An 18,878-nucleotide genomic window follows, 5' to 3' on the forward strand; every position below is an offset into this window, starting at 1 on the left:
GGTACGTTCTTCAGAAAGCCATTTTTATCTACCAGACTTAACATCTACAGTTCAAATTGTAAAGAAAGTTCACCGCAATACTACAAAACTGATGATATAAAGTGTAAAATGGTAGCTATACCTATTAATCATTCCGGAGAAACCGTTTTCATTCCGTTACTGCATACTCTATAGAAAATGTCATCATCTACATTTATTTTTGTATCATACGTCGGTGATCAACTCATGTGAAATAAACTGAATTATTCGAAAAAAACAACCATGTCAAAACCAAAATTAGAGACATATCTTTTGGCATCAATAAGAAACGCAGTAGCAACGCAGCTATGTATGCAACTCCATATAATTTTGAAATAGCAACAAGTTTAATGTTAAATGCGCTCTTCCATAAAATTTCTCATCATACTGTTATCGCTTATCAGCAATATCCTTAACACTTACCAATCGCGGATTTTTTCTACACACCCACCGTTCAGCTGGATTTCAGCAAAATTCAACAGCCACTTTTTTCCAAAAACTATTTCTTTTTACACAAACTATAACTTTTAAGATACTATCGTAGAATGTTTAAGAAAAAACTGACGAAAATAGTACAAAATAAACAACAAACGAAGGATTATTTCGATGTGGGTAAAGGTATGAGCAAATGTGCTCTAAGCTTGTATTAGTTGCCAAAATAATATAAACATTGTCACCCACAGCGGGTGGACCAGGGTGGATCGAGTGAAACGTCAAGTCTGTTAAAAAATGTTCAGAGCATTCCAAATACAATACTTTTGGGTTCGTTCCGACCTTATTGAAGCAAATCGGGATTATTGCAATGAGAATACATGGTATTATATGTGCAGCTCAAAACCGAATTTTTCAACTCGCGAAAATCAATTTTTCTCCGATTAGTCGCAAATTTCATTAGTGCGCACCTGGTGCGCTGTATAGCGCATCTAGTTGCGAACAATGTGCACTAGTTGCGAAATGATGCGCTATAAATTGAACGCGAATAAAATTGGTTTTCGAGAGTTCGAAATTCGATTTCCAACTGGAACTATAATACCAGATGATGGAGAAGACCTTCTGCAAGCATATAGGGCACTGCACGGAAACATCTTTTTCTCTTTCGTTCCTCATAAATTTTACAGTTTACTGGCCTCGTTGTTTTCTTTGCAGCGAAAAAGAGACAAAGCAGCCCTTGCTCCATTAGGCAGTGGATGGGAGCGATGTGCTTCAGTAAAGGTGATGACACCCATCCCGATGTAAATGTGAACAAATATGAAGTAAATGTGAACAAAACAAATGTTACCGTACATAATTGCACAGCTTCTTATGGGAGTTCGTTCGAATGTAATTGTGCAATTCTAGGAACTTTTTTCAAATAGGCGTAACTGTGTTTGACCTTGAAATTTAAAATTGCCAATACTCTCTCAATTCAGCATATTTCGTTCAGCTAACGGTACCACCAGATAGATCGGAATCTATTCTTCCTGTTAGGCACATAAGTTCACCAAAACAGTTAAATTGATGAGCACAGTTGCCGTTCCAAAAATCAAGCTCAGAATCATGTACGCCCATTTGAAAAAAGTTCCTAGAATTTGTTTCGCAATTGCGCTCGTCGAAAATTTTCACGAACACAAACGCTACGGTTGTGGTTGAAAATAACATAATATTCCTATTTGATTTTGCTGTGACGTAGCTTGTGTTGGAAATCAATCTCAATGCATGTATTATTTGGATGGCTAACAACACAAGCATACTTTATGTTGTTCCATCCATTTATCAGCAGATACCGATGCATTGGTATAAACATTGGACTAAGCATTCTAGTTTAAGTTTGGAGCTGGGTTTGGAGTCATTAGTTTTATTAACTTTTGTGAAGTGAATGTATATATATATATATATATATAATATACTGTTGGTAAACTATTTATTGGTGAGTCAAGGATATACAACTTTAGTTATTATCTAGTGAAAGTGTTCTATACCATGTTTGTAAATGTGCTGCCATAAAACTTGTTATATATATACTGCCGTTGGACGCATAAATGTCACATGTTACATTTTAACATTTTTGAGGTTTTGATGTCTAACGTCATAATTTGATACGTATTTTTGAAATATTTTGTCAAAACAGAGGTTTTATTCTAGAAAACTCGAAAAAATTCCGAAGTCAATTTGTCACATTTGAACAAATGGACGCATGTTTGTCACACTGGGATAAATGGACGCATATTTGTCACACTAAAAATAGAGATATAACGATTACACAAAGAGACACATAACACACCGTGAGGACCGTCCATAAAATATGCCATGCTTTTAGGGGCCATCTACAATCTACGTGGATAGTTTAAAATGGTGACGGGTAGGTATGCACGGTCCTTTCCTAACTTTTAGAATTCATATGGACGGTTGTCCAAAAAGGAGGAGTGGAGGTATTATATTGTCTAACATCGCTCCTCCTATAATGCGAACGGCCTCTTAGGAGAAGGCGATGTGAAACTGTGGCATACTTAAAATATTGAAGGCCCGTAAAAACTGATAAAAAGGAACCCTTAAACAAACCCATTTTTTTCCTGAATAAAACTCATAATTATTGTGACATGTTATAGCGATAATATTTATTTAATGTAAGAAACAAGCATAGAGATTAATCAGAAGCTACTTGCTTCGTCGGAAGATCAACAAAAAACGATTTTTCCTCTTCGGTAATAACAGGTAGAACCACTTTCAGGAGGGAAGTTTTCTTTTCTTCTTCAATTCCTTGAGGAGCATTTTGCCAACGTACGTTTGTTGCAATAGAGAACGAATCCTTCACAACCAACTTAAATTGCTTCTTGGAAAACAACTTGCAGTATTTAAGGTCTTCGCTGTTGATGTTGTCTGCGTATCCAAGTTCGTAACGGCCTTTTCAAACACCACTTTCCGCATGGAGTCCACGTACGGGCGGGGCTTGCACTGGTTTATCGTGTACTGCGAAACGGTGAGCTTAGCTTTGAAGAAGTCAGTTGCTTGCATATCTAGTACGTCAACATTGTTCTTCGCATTGCCAACCACAGACTTGAAGTTTTCGAAACTGACGACACGTTCATGACGCATTTTTGATTCAACTGCCGCATGGAAAGAGTCAGCGGCCATGAACGTATGTCCTGATTCGAAGTACTTAAACAGTATGCGCTCGACCTGAATTTCATTACTGTTTATCAGTAGGATAATGTGTTGGAATAAATTCCAGTTCTTATTTTGCGAACTACAATTATCCAACCAAAAGATAATTGTCTTCAGGTCAGCGTACTTCTTAATGACTTTGAAAAAGCAGCTAAGGATTTCGTTAGCTGTGCGACCACCAACCGACTCGGACCAAATGCACGCAGACACTGGAAAGGCTCGTGTGTAGGCGCCAACAGGCGCAAAGCTCTCATTAAATACCAGCAGCCGTTGCGAAAAAATAATGCTCTTGAAGCAATCCAACCGTGGGAGCTGTATGACCTAGAAAATAAATTCAAAACTTATAAATGATTGAGTTAGGCATTTCCAAGATCTTACCTTTTGCAAATCCACAGAAAAAACTGCTACTCCTGGCAGCACTTTGTCACCATCATCTCGATAAGACATTCGCGATTCCTTTGCACGTTGGAGATGTAGTGCATGTCCAGAGCAGTCGGTGCAGCTACAATCCTTAATTTCGGAGTGTCCATTCACCTTGTTACGGAGCTCTGCAGCAGTACACGCCTCACACTCTTCGTGCCCGAGCTTCACAAACGAGATGTTGTTTTCTTTAACGACCTTACAGTACAACGAATAGCTTGCTTTGAAGTTTTGTTTGGCTTCATAGTCCTCGTGCAAGGACTTTTCGGTCAAATCCGATGGCAAATAAAGACGGTTGGGAGCATGAGCTCGTCGATAGTGGGAAATACTTGGGCCATATCCAAATAAATGCTCCCTTATGGCCTCGCGTGCTTTCTTATCTCTCTTGTATTTCCCACGTCGATCTACTGGAGGTCCGTCCCGAGCTGCCCGGATGCATCTGTAAATTACATTACTACTTTTCATATAAATAAATTATGTAACAACAGGTAATGCTTTCAACAACTTACCCACAATTTTCGCGATAACCAATCGTGTTTAGAAAAAACTTTCTGCAAACAGTCACTGGGTCACCGTTCGAGCTTGGAAGAGTGCAATTTACCGCAAGTTGTTTCACCAAATCCGTGGACATTTTACGGCTCCGGCGTCGTCCGACAAGTTTTGGATGTGCATACCGCCGGATCAAATTTGCTTGACCAACATTATCCAGATCCCAATACGCTTTATGGAACTGTAGTCTGTCATCACGCGTAAGTTTATCGTTGCACTTTTTGAGGCATCCGCAATTGTCCAGACGGACCGTATGCGACATGTGCCGTTTTTAGCTGAATCTTCACGTTTCATTTCTTTTTGGTTTTTTTCCGGATTTCCGCTTGGTTCGCACTTCGAAAAACTGCCAGAGCTATCCGTATCACAGCTTTGAGCAGCAGCACTGCATTCCATTGGCTCCCAGTTCGCTTCCGTTTCTTCGTCGGAGTTTCTTCCTTGGAAACTTGTCCCGGGGAAGGAAACTACGCCACTGTCACTGAAAACCGATTGGTTAAGCTCTGGGACCGGTAATAGTACGTTTGCCGGCTCCGAAGACGGTAAACGCTCATTTGCCTCATTTTCTAAATCGAACCCGAGGAAGTCCTCTTCCGATTCTTCGCCACTAGATTGACATCGTATTGTTTCAAATATTCCATTTCCGGTTCCACTTCTGCCGTCAGCGAATAATCACATCCAAGAAATACAATCGTCGCTCGTAGTGTCAAAACAAATACTAACAACAACCACGTCTCAGTAAACGGTGTGACAAATATGCGTACATTTTTCGCTTGGCTAGTGAATTTCGCGGCATAAGTGTCACATTCGGGTTTTGATTGAAAAAAAGTGGAAAAAATAGTTATTTCTGGCAATGTTTGAGTAAGGCCCAATGAATATGAATATACTTTTATAGTTTATTGCGTTAAAGTCAATTAAAAAGCGAAATTGGGCGATAATAGCATAAATGCATTTTGAAACTTCAAATGCGTTTTTCTCATTTCCATCGTTTGTAACATGTGACATTTATGCGTCCGACGGCAGTATAGTTTGAAATATGTATTTATTATGTTTCAAATACTCATTGGCAATAAAAAAAAGTTATACGCAGTACAGCATAGTGATAAAAAAGATAATTACTTAAAATTAAAAAAAAAACTTGTGTCCAATAAGCACATACATTTCCACTAAACCTGCTGTGTTTGTTCCAGCAAATTTTGAACGGTGGTTTGCTCGGATCCTTTTTCGAAGACTTCTTTCTCCAAACTTATTCCATCTGTGGCCTCTACTTTCCGTGACTTATACTTGAGGTTGCAAGGACGGTTTTTATGCTTTGATGAAGATTTTGCGAGTAGTCTTGCCTTGCTGTTTTTCATTACACGTTTGAAAAACTCATCACATTTCATCTCCGTGAAATCCTTGTCAGCCATGCGAATGAGTTTTAAGAACAGCGAACGAAAATGTACGTAAAACTTCAAGGGAATCTTCCCAGTAGCTTCAGATTGTGCAGTCTGCAGCGTGCTTATTGGACTGTTCTCGTCAGTAACTTTGGTGTTTCCTGTCCACGAGCATGAATGCATGAATTCTCGCGTAATAAAGTAATCGATGAGTTTATAGCAGCTGTCCATACCTGATGCCTTCCCGTCAGTTCCACAGATGAATCCCATGTTGACTACGTACTTATCAATCGTATTGGCTTCTTTCAGACTCTCTTCCAGATCAATAAGTTCGGCCAGAGAGTTCACAGGTTTCAGCAGTATCTTCGCAGGATCTTTAGACTGATGGTTGCCAAACATATTATTCTCCATTAAGGTGATTATAGAATGAAGCCCGTGGTGAATTCCAAATTCACCACACGTTTATATACATACATTTCAAAAAGCCCAAATCTGGCGTAATAGTCTTCGTACAGTGCCGAAACTCAAATTATGATTGTTCAGCATAACTAAGCAAACGATCTACCATTATTTCAGCCGCATACGCGTTATGGTTCTTTCATCTCGTGCTCTTGAAAAAAATATTGGAAAAGCACGTGGTTTACAAAATGGTCGATTTCTGGCTTTATTGTATAATCACCTTAAATAATCGACACCAGTCTGAAGTTTTGCAAGCGCCTGCATCAGTTTGATTTGATTGTTCACAATTATTTGCTGGTTCTCCATAATCGTTTGCTGATTAGCCTTGAGGTCAAGATTAACGTCCTGCTGACTTGTCACCTGAACTGATCCCTGCGAAAACACCGTGCCAGATGACCCAGGTTCACATTCGGTTGTTCCAGGAGCAAACAGCATGATAGTTTCTGTTGACATAGTACAATTCTAGAATGCATAAAAGAACAGGTTACGGGACATAAGGGGTTCGTTTGTTAAGTACGTTCCGCTTCAAAAGAAGCCGCCTGCAGAGGAGTATGGTGTATATTCATACAGGTTAGGCACAAAAAGTGTGAACAAGTAGGAAGGGTAAGTTATTTTTGCGTGACGTACTTTTTGGATCCTTTCTACAAGAGCCTCAATAATTATTTTTAAGGCAATGAACAATTTCGTCAATTTACTAATTCATTCATACCTGGTTCGGAACCTCTTCGTTAACAAGTTCAGCTTCGGTGTTGACCTCCTGACCAGGAACTAAAAAAAGGCTATTGAAGTCTTTTACCGTGTTTTTTCCGCTTTGATTTGTTCCGAGGCAGCTTTTCTTGGAAGGCGGCGCAATGGAAGATTCGTCCGCTTCCGTATCAGATACAGCTTCCATACGTTCCAACTCCCTTTCAGCTTCGGCACGAGTTTTGAATTCTCTTTTTCTTACGCAGTCCATTCGTTCCCATTTCGGCGATGGCACAGAAAATTCGTCGGCTGACAGTTTAGCAACCACATTCTTTTTTGGCCAATGTAGAGTGCCTTTTTCCTCCCACCCTGACGGAACCACTGTTAGGCAGGTTTCACCTCGCTCGATCGTTTGCACTATTTTGTAAGGCATCTCGTTTTTCGGTTTTAAATATAGGAACTGACTTCAACTAACTGCTTAAATTTTTTTGCTCAAACTGTCAACTTCGTCATCATATAAGGCGAAAAATAACAAAAGAGGAATGAAAACAGCAATTTGGTTGGTATAAAAACAATCTGGCATGCACATTATCTGCATAAATGTCATTTGGAAATGTTTCACTTTTATAGTGAATTTTGACAAGGCCAACTTTTTTACGATAATGGATCTGGGAATTATTTTGTTAATTCATCCGCCATGATACTATCTGACTTTAGGCGAATTTATTCAGAAACAGAACTATGGTATTTACACCAAAATAAAACATTATTTTTAAAGAACAGCAGTATGTCTTTATGCATATATGAAATTATAATGATAAACCGAATATTACCTGTTCTAGTGTCCATGATAATTTTATTCTGGAAAATGATAATTTGCAATAATATTGATATTAGAAAGCGCACTTGTTTTTTCGAATTTTCTTTAGCACATTTCACAATAAATTTCATTCCGCACTTAAAATTTCAACTATACACGAAGATTTTTTGGCAATCACAAAAAGAATTTATTTTAAATTCTGATGATGGAGACATGACTCTTGTTTTTTTCTGTTAATTTTATTTGGTCAAATGAATTCGTCTAATCTGAATGAAATTTATCGAATCCAACTACATTATGAGAGATGCTGTTTTTAAATATTTTAGCAGGTATCTAGGGAAGGTAGCCCAAAACTGGTTTTTAAAAATTCTCAACGCATTTTTAATACAGTTTATAATGGTTTTCAAAAGGTTTTCAGCGTGTTAATCGAATCATGTTCGTTTGACAATTTAGTCATGAAACGGCTCGTCAATTAACCTTTCAGAACCTCTACCAGAGTGGGCCAACTAGACAAAATCTGGTCTCCATAAGGTTTTGGTGGATGCAACCAAGGTAAAAGTGCATTTACCATGGTTTTATAGATATCGGTTTATAACGCTCTTGTAGTAATTCATAAAACTTAGAATGTTACTTGGGCGTCATACACAACGGCGATGGGGTGTGGATGGCAGAAGAAGAGCGATATTATGGTGGAATTGAAGACATGACCGCTATCAACGTGACCGCCCAGACATACGGATAACCCTCATCGACATTGCTGCACCGCTAGACCATAATGTCCATAACTCTCCAACAAGACAACGAAGTACCACGACTTGGTGGAGGAGTTGAAGCAGATGTGGCGCCTGGAGGACGTGCGTATAATTCCGGTTGTTATCTCAGCAACCTGAATCGTCTCGAAGTCTCTTCTGAGATACTTAGGAGTGTTGGAACTATCTCATAACCTCCATAGTATTCAAAAGACAGCGGTTCTTTAGACTTGCAGCATCGTTAGAAGATTCCTGAACCACCACAACTAATATATCCGCTGCAAACGTTTATTATAGGATTTTAAGTCAACCGGCGAATGAGGTCCACAGAGGCTAATCCCCTTTGGCATTCAGATTGCCCGGGGTAGATGAAAATTTCCAGCACGCTTGCTGAGGAAGTGCCAAAACTCTATATTAATAATAATGTCTGCAAACTCCTTAGGAAATTTGAAGAGGTGCCTCTTGAGAAATTCTAGGAGGAATCGGAATCGGCTTTATGCATCTCTGCTAATATGTGATCAAAGCCGGGAGCCTTGTTGAATGTCCTGCAGTAATTGATTGTACTTGACTCGACTTGTACGAGTACGACTCTCGAGTACGAGACACTGAAGACGGCCTTACTGTTGAGGTCGAAATACGTATCTGTCAAGATACAATTAAGTGGTGGAATTCAATGGGATTGTACAATCTCGTCTTATGACAAGTGAAGACATTCCAGTAAAAAGCTCAAAATAATTTTCTTAACGAATTATATTGTCTCAAAGGAAATGTGAGCTCCATTTTATATTTAGAGACTGCAAATCGGTCCATCCATCCATTTGTGAGTTATATTGCCTCAAACAGAGGTGTGAGCCTCCGTTTGAAATTTGTCTCACCGATTTAAAAAAAAAAGTTTGTTGGCCTAATACGTCGTTTGGCCAAATAAAAAATAAATTTGGCTGAAGCCCATCTAGTCTAAAAATATTTTGCCGAAAATGTCATTTGGTCGATCAGATGATGGATGATAAAAAAAACAGTTGGTTCCATAGCTCAATTGGCCGAACTGTTCGTGTAATTTGGCCGTAACGGGACTTTGGCCGAAAGTGTCGTTCGGCTGAATTGATCATTTTGCCAAAAAAAACAAAACGTTTAGCCGAATAAGTCATTTTGCAGAAGATGCCGTTTGGCCTAAATGATTGTTATGCAGAATGGTGCTCTCTGTCAAACGACCATGTCTACCAAACGGCATTTTTGGACGAATGATCTATTCGGTCAAATGACATTTTCGGCCGAGCGACCGTTTCGAATGACATTTTCAACCAAATGAACTATTAGGGCTTTTTCGGTCAAATTACCAGTTCTGCAGAATGTGCGGGCAATTGGCCGAAAATGTTTATTTATTTATTTATCATCAGACTAAGGCCGGAGTGGCCTGTGCTGCACATAAAAGACTTCTCCATTCAGCTCGGTCCATGGCACTTCGCCAACCACGCAGTCTGCGGAGGGTCCGCAAGTCGTCCTCCACCTGATCGATCCACCTTGCCTGCTGTGCACCTCGCCTTCTTATTCCCGTCGGATCGTTGTCGAGAACCATTTTCACCGGATTACTGTCCGACATTCTGGCTACGTGCCCGGCCCACCGCAGTCTTCCGATTTTCGCGGTGTGAACGATGGATGGTTCTCCCAACAGCTGATGCAACTCGTGGTTCATTCGCCTCCTCCACGTACCGTCCGCCATCTGCACCCCACCATAGATGGTACGCAACACTTTCCTTTCGAAAACTCCCAGTGCGCGTTGGTCCTCCACGAGCATCGTCCAGGTCTCGTGTCCGTAGAGAACTACCGATCTTATAAGCGTTTTGTAGATAGTCAGTTTGGTACGGCGGCGAACTCTATTCGATCGGAGCGTCTTGCGGAGTCCAAAGTACGTACGATTTCCAGCCACTATGCGTCTCCGAATTTCTCTGCTGGTATCGTTATCGGCGGTCACCAGTGAGCCCAAGTACACGAATTCTTCAACCACCTCGATTTCGTCACCACCGATAGAAACTCGTGGTGGGTGGCTCACATTGACCTCTCTTGAGCCTCTTCCTATCATGTACTTCGTCTTCGACGTGTTGATGACTAGTTCAATCCGTTTAGCTTCGCTTTTCAGTCTGATGTAGGCTTCCTCCATCCTCTCAAAGTTACGTGCCATGATATCAATGTCGTCGGCGAAACCAAATAACTGGACGGACTTCGTGAAAATCGTACCACTCGTGTCAATCCCTGCCCTTCGTATTACTCCCTCCAAAGCGATGTTGAATAGCAGACACGAAAGACCATCACCTTGCCGTAACCCTCTACGGGTTTCGAAGGGACTCGAGAATGCCCTGAAACTCGAACTACGCACATCACCCGATCCATCGTCGCCTTGATCAACCGTATCAGTTTATCCGGAAATCCGTTTTCGTGCATTAGCTGCCATAGCTGGTCCCGATCGATTGTATCATATGCGGCTTTGAAGTCGATAAATAGATGATGTGTGGGCACGTTGTATTCGCGGCATCTCTGCAATACCTGACGTATGGCGAACACCTGGTCTGTGGTAGAGCGTTCACCCATAAATCCCGCCTGGTGCTGCCCCACGAACTCTCTTGCAATTGGTGTTAGTCGACGGCATAAGATTTGGGAGAGTACCTTGTAGGCGGCGTTCAGTAATGTGATTGCACGGTAGTTGCTACAATCCAGCTTATCGCCCTTTTTGTAGATGGGACACACGACACCTTCCATCCACTCCTGCGGCAGAACCTCATCCTCCCAAACCTTGGTAATCACCCAGTGCAGCGCTGTAGCCAGTGCTTCACCACCGTGTTTAAACAGCTCTCCTGGTAGTTGGTCAACTCCAGGGGCTTTGTTGTTTTTCAGCCGGCCGATCTCCTCCTGGATTTCCTGGAGATTCGGAGCCGGAAGTCGCATGTCCTGCGCGCGTGCTCCTAGGTTAATTACCATACCGCCATCGTTGTCTGCCATATCGCCATTCAGGTGCTCTTCGTAGTGCTGCCGCCACCTTTGGATCACCTCACGCTCGTTCGTAAGAAGGTTCCCGTTTATGTCCTTACACATATCGGGCTGTGGCACGTGGCCCTTACGTGAACGGTTCAACTTCTCATAGAACTTTCGTGCGTTATTAGCGCGGTACAGTTCCTCCGTTTCTTCACGGTCTCGATCTTCCTGCTGGCGCTTTTTCCTCCGGAAAATCGAGTTTTGTCTGTTCCGCGCCCGTTTGTATCGTGCCTCGTTCGCCCTCGTGCGGTGTTGCAGCAATCTCGCCCATGTTGCATTCTTCTCCTCAACTAACTGCTCACATTCGCCGTCATACCAGTCGTTTCTCTGATCCGGAGCCACCGTGCCTAGTGCAGCGGTTGCGGTACTTCCAATGGCAGATCGAATATCTCTCCAGCCATCTTCAAGAGATGCTGCGCCTAGCTGCTCTTCCGTTGGGAGTGCCACTTCCAGCTGCTGCGCGTAATCTTGGGCTAGTCTACCGTCTTGTAGCCGCCCAATGTTAAGCCGCGGCGGACGACTCCGACGCGTGTTGATCACCGTCGAGAGTTTTGAGCGCAGACATACTGCGACGAGGTAGTGGTCGGATTCAATATTCGCACTGCGGTAAGTGCGTACGTTCGTGATGTCGGAGAAGAATTTACCGTCGATTAGAACGTGGTCGATTTGGTTTTCCGTTACTTGATTAGGTGATTTCCATGTGGCCTTGTGGATATTCTTGCGGGGGAAGAAAGTGCTTCGGACTACCATTCCGCGGGAGGCTGCAAAGTTTATGCATCGTTGGCCGTTGTCGTTCGATACGGTATGCAGACTATCCGGTCCGATGACCGGTCTATACATTTCCTCCCTTCCTACCTGAGCGTTCATGTCACCGATGACGATTTTGACGTCCCGCAGTGGGCATCCATCGTATGTCTGCTCCAGCTGCGCATAGATCGCTTCTTTCTCGTCGTCGGATCTCCCTTCGTGTGGGCAGTGCACGTTGATGACGCTATAGTTGAAGAAACGGCCTTTTATCCTCAGCTTGCACATCCTTGCGTTGATTGGCTGCCACCCAATCACTCGTTGGCGCATCTTTCCCAGCACTATGAAGCCGGTTCCCAGCTCGTTGGTGGTGCCACAGCTTTGGTAGAAGGTAGCCGCTCGATGCCCGCTTTTCCACACTTTCTGTCCTGTCCAGCAGATTTCCTGCAGCGCTACGACATCGAAGTTGCGGGGATGTAATTCATCGTAGATTATCCTGTCGCAACCTGCGAAGCCTAGCGACTTGCAGTTCCATGTTCCAAGCTTCCAATCGTGATCCTTTATTCGTCGCCTAGGTCGTTGCCGATTGTATCGAGTCGTATTATCTTCTATGTCGTTCGTAATAATTGTTTTTAAAGGCGGCTTATTGGGCCTGCGCAAACCTCCTGTCTCGTCGGAGGGCCGTCGTGTCAGGGCTGTTTAGCGTCCCACCTAACACCAGGACTTGGGCTTGTGCGCTTTGAGCGGCACACGGTCGCTTTGGCGGAGCCTACTTGCGGATACATGCAGCTTTTTATAGAGGTTTAACAGGGCCCACTGTCAAACCCCACCACATCCTAGGCGGGCGCCACAGCTCGCAGATGGCCTGGGGAGGGATCGTCAAGCCCTTGGACATAGTCCCTGCTGCCCACAAATGCCGAAAATGTTATATGAGTTGGTTAAGCGTTCAGTAATCAACGTTTGGCCGTAAATGAAATGGTCTGTGTTCGTATCTGCCTAACTCGGAAACGGCTGAATGGATTTTCTTCATTCCTTCAGCAGATATGTTCGTTGTCGTTTCCGACGGGATTATGAGGTACGTCAGGCGAAAACCTCAAGTAAAGTTGAGTTAATCGTGAAAAACTAAAATTGAGATTCGTATGGTTGTTTCGCTTGGGCAGTTCACAACGCGCATTTTTTGACAGATATGCAGGACAACTTACTTACTAACTTATGGATCCTGTACACCTCCGGTGGTGCAAAGGGCCGACTTGAAAGATCTCCATCCTGAGCGTTGCCCGGCTATCGCTTTAACCTGTTGCCAGGTTAGATTTCGGTCGACTTCTTTTATTTCTTTATTGAGGCTTCGCCGCCATGAGCCTCTGGGTCTGCCTCTGCTGCGATGTCCCGCTGGGTTCCAGTCTAATGCTTGTTTACAGATTTTGTTTCCGCCCCTACGTAGAGTGTGGCCGACCCAGCCCCACTTCCGATCCCGAATTTCTGTTGCTATCGGCCTCTGATGACAACGACGATGGAGCTCGTTGTTTGAGATCCAGTTGTGAGGCCACCAGGCCCGAATTATATACCGCAGGCATCTGTTAATGAACACCTGCAGCCTTTGAGTGTTCTCCACTGATATACACCATGTTTCGCTAGCGTATAACAGCACAGAATTCACGTTAGAATTGAAAATTCGTATTTTGGTGCGTTCACTTATCTGCCTGTTTTTCCAGATACTTCTTAAACTCGCAAAGGCAGCCCTTGCTTTCTTGATCCGTGCGCCTATGTCGATCTTGGTACCACCGTCTGACGCCATTTGGCTACCAAGATATTGGAAGCTTTCAACATTCTCCACTGGTTGCCCGGCTACTGTGAAATTGGAAGGAGTCACCGTGTTTACATCCAACGATTTGGTTTTGTTGACGTTGATTACTAAACCTGCCGAAGAGGAGCGCTCGGCAAGGTCGTTGAGCTTACTCTGCATATCAGAGCGCCGTTGCGCGAGGAGTGCAACATCATCCGCCAATTCGAAGTCATTTAGGTGCTCCATGGTTATAGGCTGCCATAACAGCCCGCGGTTTGGTTCACGGTCAATCGCATCTACCAGAATCTCGTCGATTACGATGAGGAACAGTAACGGTGATAGAATACATCCTTGCCTCACACCAGCTACGACCCGGATAGGGTTGGACAAGACCCCATTGTGCAGCACTCTACACGAGAAGGCCTCGTACTATGCCTCGATGAGGCCGATGATTTTCTCAGGAACTCCCTTGCGTCTCAGGGCGCCCCACATATTCTCGTGATTGAGATGGTCGAAAGCTTTTTCGTAGTCAATGAATACCAAGTAAAGGGACTCTTGGAATTCGTTGACCTGCTCCAGAATGATGCGGAGCGTGACAATATGGTCCACACAGGATCTTCCGGCACGGAATCCGGCTTGCTGCCGCCGGAGAGTCGCATCGATCTTCTCCTGAATCCGGGCTAGGATAATTTTGCACAGAACTTTGAGAACGGTACACAGCAACATAATGCCTCGCCAGTTATCGCATACAGTCAGGTCACCCTTTTTGGGCACCTTCACTATGATACCTTGCATCCAGTCGACCGGGAAAGTTGCGGTGTCCCAGATATTACGAAATAAACGATGCAGTAGTTGAGCGGATGTCATGGGGTCAGCTTTGAGCATCTCGGCTGATATGCGGTAGACCCCTGGGGCTTTATTCGATTTCATGCTTCGGATGGCTGTTTGAATCTCTAGCAGTGATGGAGCTTCGGTATTGACGCGTGTTATACGTCGGATCCTAGGCAGATCATGCCGAGGTGGTGATGGCCTGGCTGGCACTTGAAAAAGTTGTTCGAAATGCTCGAACCAGCGTTTCAGCTGGTCAGTTGGGTCGGTCAATAACTGATCATTCGCGTCTTTCACAGGCATCGTTGCATTCATCTTCGTCCCGCTTCGTCGGCCAAAGAGTCTGCCCACGCTCGCTTGTCCCGTCGACATGAGCGTTTTACTTCCTTCTCAAGAGCCGCGTATCGTTGACAAGCTAAGACTTTGGCTCCTCTGGTTTTCAATCGCTCTATCGCGGCTTTGACTTCTCTTCGCTCCTTTATCTTTCTCCAGGTCTCATCGGTGATCCATTGTTTAATCTGGGTGCGTAGTTCGCCCAGATTGTTCTCGCTGGTGGTGATGAAGGCATTCTTGATGGTGGTCCATTGGTCTTCCACGCTGCCACCTTCCGGAATATCTGCAGCACGCGTCTCCAGTTCTTCAACGAAGGACCGTTTCACCGTGGCATCTTCCAGTCGGCGTGTGTTAAATCGTCGTCCAACTCTTTCCTCCTGCCGACGAATCTGCTCAATGCGCAGATGAGGAGGTGATGATCAGACGCGATATCGGCACTACGTTTATTCCGTACATCAAGAAGGCTCCGTTTCCATTTTCGGCTGATGCAGATGTGGTCGATTTGATTTTCTGTAAAGCCGTCAAGGGAGACCCACGTGACCTTGTGAACCGGTCGATGAGGGAAGAGCGATCCCCCGATCACTATGTCGTTATTACCATAAAATTCTGCGAACAGCTCTCCGTTTTCGCTCATTTCTCCGAGACCATGGTGTCCCATAATGCGCTCATGGTTCGAGTTGTCGGATCCGATCTTCGCATTGAAGTCGCCCAAACAGATCTTGATATTACCCTTCGGAATTCTATCTACGACGGCATTGAGTTGACTGTAGAAGTTCTCTTTGTCTTGCAGATCCGCACAGCATCGGTTGGCGCATAACATTGGATTATAGTGAGGTTTCGGACCCGTGTTATAAATCTGGCAACGATTATCCTTTCACTTATAGGTTCCCACTTCATTAGCGCAGAGTGTGCCTGAGCGCTTAGTAGGAGAATAGTAGCTTCCGGGGAATAGCATTTCATACTCAGCCGCTGGATGCCAGAACAGACGCTGTTGCAGCCGCACCTCCTTGGTGAACAGACGCTCGGTCAGTCGGGTCAATTTGTTTAAAGTCCCACCCAACACCAGGACTAGGCTAGTGCGCTTTGAGCGGCACACGGTCGCTTTGATAGGGCCTTCTTTGGGACACATGCAGCTTTTTATAGAAGTTCAATAGAGCCCACTGTCAGACCCCACAGGACGCACCCTCTCACTCTAGCTGATGTCAGAAGGACAACAGTGCCCAGGCTGCACTACCAGCTAAGTACGCAACCCTTAGCTGGCGGTCAATTGTCATCGGAAGCCCCGTGGAAGCGTGAGTATTGGAACTTGTGAGGACCAGAGCTATGTTAGGCGCCCCTTCCCGGATGTCAACTCACCATTTCGCAGCCCAGGACAACTAGTCTAGAATAAAACCCAAGCGAGATCGGGCAGATTCGCTTAGTTTTTAATAATTTGTATGAATGTGGTTTATTTTGATTCATATAGTTTTAGTCTAGATTGTTCTTCAAAATATTCAATGACGATCGTTTTTCTACCGCTTCCGTAGGAGCGCAACAAGAGTAGGCGGCCGTTGACTCGAGACCGACAGCTTGGGGCTTAGACCAGTATCGAGTCCTTTGAGGAAAATCAGCTTCTCCCTAGGTGCGAGGTAAAATCGTTACAGTTTTCAGCAAAATAAATCTCACTTCATACTGCATACTACGATTTCAGACGAAATCGTGATTGCTGATAATCCGACTGGTCTAGAGAAACGGTGTCTACCGCTCAGAATCAGATGCAGGAAACAACGATGGCAACGCAAATTGCAAATGGGAAATAGTTTGTTCTGCTCCGCATCCTGATTCGTCCCGCTTTCGATATTCCCATCTTGCTTGGCCCATTGAAATTTGGGGTGTGTGTGCCTCAACACTGCACCGAGTAGACCGTTTTTGCTCATTTTATCGGCAAAATAAACGGTGCAAATGAAACGAAAAATTACAGAACGGCACTTTTTGTTCAATTGAATTGTTAAGCGAGAAACTGGTGGTAATTCGTTTTTTGTTCTTCCTGTTGACGATGCAAAATTTGAGTAGAAGGAAAATTTCTTTTGAAGTTTAAAACTCGTATTTTAATGATTTCTTTCGTTCATACGAAGCAATTCCTCAAGTCTTATAGTTTAGATAGAAAAAAGCCAAAATACTTCTAAAATCTTTATAATAAAAGACATCGAACTTGTAAGACCTGCCTTTGCCGTAAACTCGTCTTTCATCTAAATTCCTATAGATCTTGAAGCATTGCCGGTTTCTATATTTTAATTAGGTTATTATAAGAGAGAGGGTAAATGTATCACACTGGCACTTTTTAAAATGAGCAGGTATTTCGGAATAAACGAAATCGACTGCTGAAAGCCCTAATTTCACTTTATTCAGAAGAATGAAATACAGTACAATTAATGCCGCTGGATAAAAAAATATATGGTACATTCGCGTCATAATCATAGAACATTGTGAACGGTATTGACCGCTAATGAAGAGCAAGACATCGAGTGTTAACGCATTTCAAGAAATTTTGCTACAAGTTGCCAGCCACAGACCGCCAACCATCGATTGATTTTTTGTTGAGCATACAGAATATGAATTGCCACGCGACCGCTTGTTAGCGGTTTGCTTTCCTTCAACTGCGAACCGTTTTTATGCACTTCGTAGGGTCATGGGAGGTAATGTTAGCCTAGGATGTAACGTTGCCTCATCACGTAAATTAATCAATAATTCAGCGATAATCAATGCATCGTTTCGTAGAGAGATATTTATCACTTTTTCTTCAAAAAATAGTATCAAATATATTTTAGTTGCATTACGCTAGATTCATACACTTCTTTAAACGATAAATGCAACTTAGCACTTAGACAGGCAGGTGCAAGAGTTTTCCTGTTGTCTATTAATGTCGTTTTCTAAATGGACTTACCTATTTTTGGACATTAGATAAACAGATAACAATCATACTATACTATTTCAGAATTGATATTAAATTTACAACTTTCATCAGTATAGCGGAACGATTAATTGAAGCTTTTTGAGACAATATTTGGAGCACTCGTTGTCAAAATCAACCATACGATGTTTATTTGAAGTCAAAAATGCACCAATTTTTTTATGGGCGCTGAAAAATCATCCACCACTAGAGCTAAAACTAGGAAAATAAAACATAAGTCCACTTCTCTCGAGACTTTTGATGTCTTAAATAAGAGATTGTGCACAACATTTGTTATTTTTTACTACCGTTTTGATTCCAATCCCGAACAAACTCATATTCCCAACATCTAGGGGTTTTAGCTGGAACATATCGTTATTATTGCATTTATGAACGAATGTTCTTGGGAGGCGTACATATTAAGGATATTATAATTGTCCAATAATGAAATAACGTAGAAATTTTGCATTTTAGTGCAATGATTGACAGAAGGAAATCATTCAGTATTGATAGTTACAATCAGTAAAACATGATTATTAAGCGATTATATGAAAATTCTATCCCATCGTTACCCGACGGAAACAACCATTTTAATTCATGTGTCGCCTTAATATATTAAGATTTCCTACGATAATTTAATGTGCTAAACCACAACATATTGGGATAAGGTTTGAGTCATATACCCTATATCTGTTTTTTTCGGTAGTCACATTCCGGGTACGAATTTTTCATTTGTTGCTTTTTTTGTCGCGCCACTGAATTCAAGCTCCCCAGATCATATTTCGTAGTGTCATTCTAGTGAATGAATATTTTTGTTTTGTGGTTCACGTCGTTTCCGAAGTTGCACATTATATGGTTTTCATGTGTCGGATTTCGTTTCGGGATTCAATCACTGTTTCTATGGTTTGCGACCTTCTTGAATTGCATACGGTGATTTTTATTATATTAAATTGAAGCTTTTATCAAATTTTCTGCAGTGTTAATAAACACCCTAAAAGTGTTGCTTCGTTGCTCTAGTTGGGTATGA

General features: G+C 42.9%; 3 protein-coding genes across 6 annotated transcripts in view; all 3 read right to left on the reverse strand.

Annotated features, from left to right (window-relative positions):
• The window catches only part of LOC134225949 (protein eva-1), a 586,714-nt gene that overhangs the window by 377,117 nt on the left and 190,719 nt on the right, over window positions 1–18,878 (reverse strand). The gene's annotated exons all lie outside the window — the stretch shown is intronic.
• Window positions 2,024–4,260, reverse strand: LOC134221212 (uncharacterized). The gene is made up of 3 exons (XM_062700410.1): window positions 4,089–4,260; window positions 3,538–4,033; window positions 2,024–3,480 (listed from the first exon to the last, which is right to left on the reverse strand). Exons 1-3 carry the CDS (start codon window positions 4,208–4,210, stop codon window positions 2,806–2,808), a joined length of 1,293 nt encoding a protein of 430 aa, XP_062556394.1. The 5' UTR covers window positions 4,211–4,260; the 3' UTR covers window positions 2,024–2,805.
• Window positions 6,174–7,079, reverse strand: LOC134219212 (uncharacterized). Its single transcript, XM_062697904.1, has 2 exons — window positions 6,667–7,079; window positions 6,174–6,419 (listed from the first exon to the last, which is right to left on the reverse strand). Exons 1-2 carry the CDS (start codon window positions 7,072–7,074, stop codon window positions 6,174–6,176), a joined length of 654 nt encoding a protein of 217 aa, XP_062553888.1. The 5' UTR covers window positions 7,075–7,079.

The sequence above is a fragment of the Armigeres subalbatus genome, chromosome 3 (genome assembly GCF_024139115.2).
Source record: "Armigeres subalbatus isolate Guangzhou_Male chromosome 3, GZ_Asu_2, whole genome shotgun sequence".
Taxonomy (NCBI): domain Eukaryota; kingdom Metazoa; phylum Arthropoda; class Insecta; order Diptera; family Culicidae; genus Armigeres; species Armigeres subalbatus.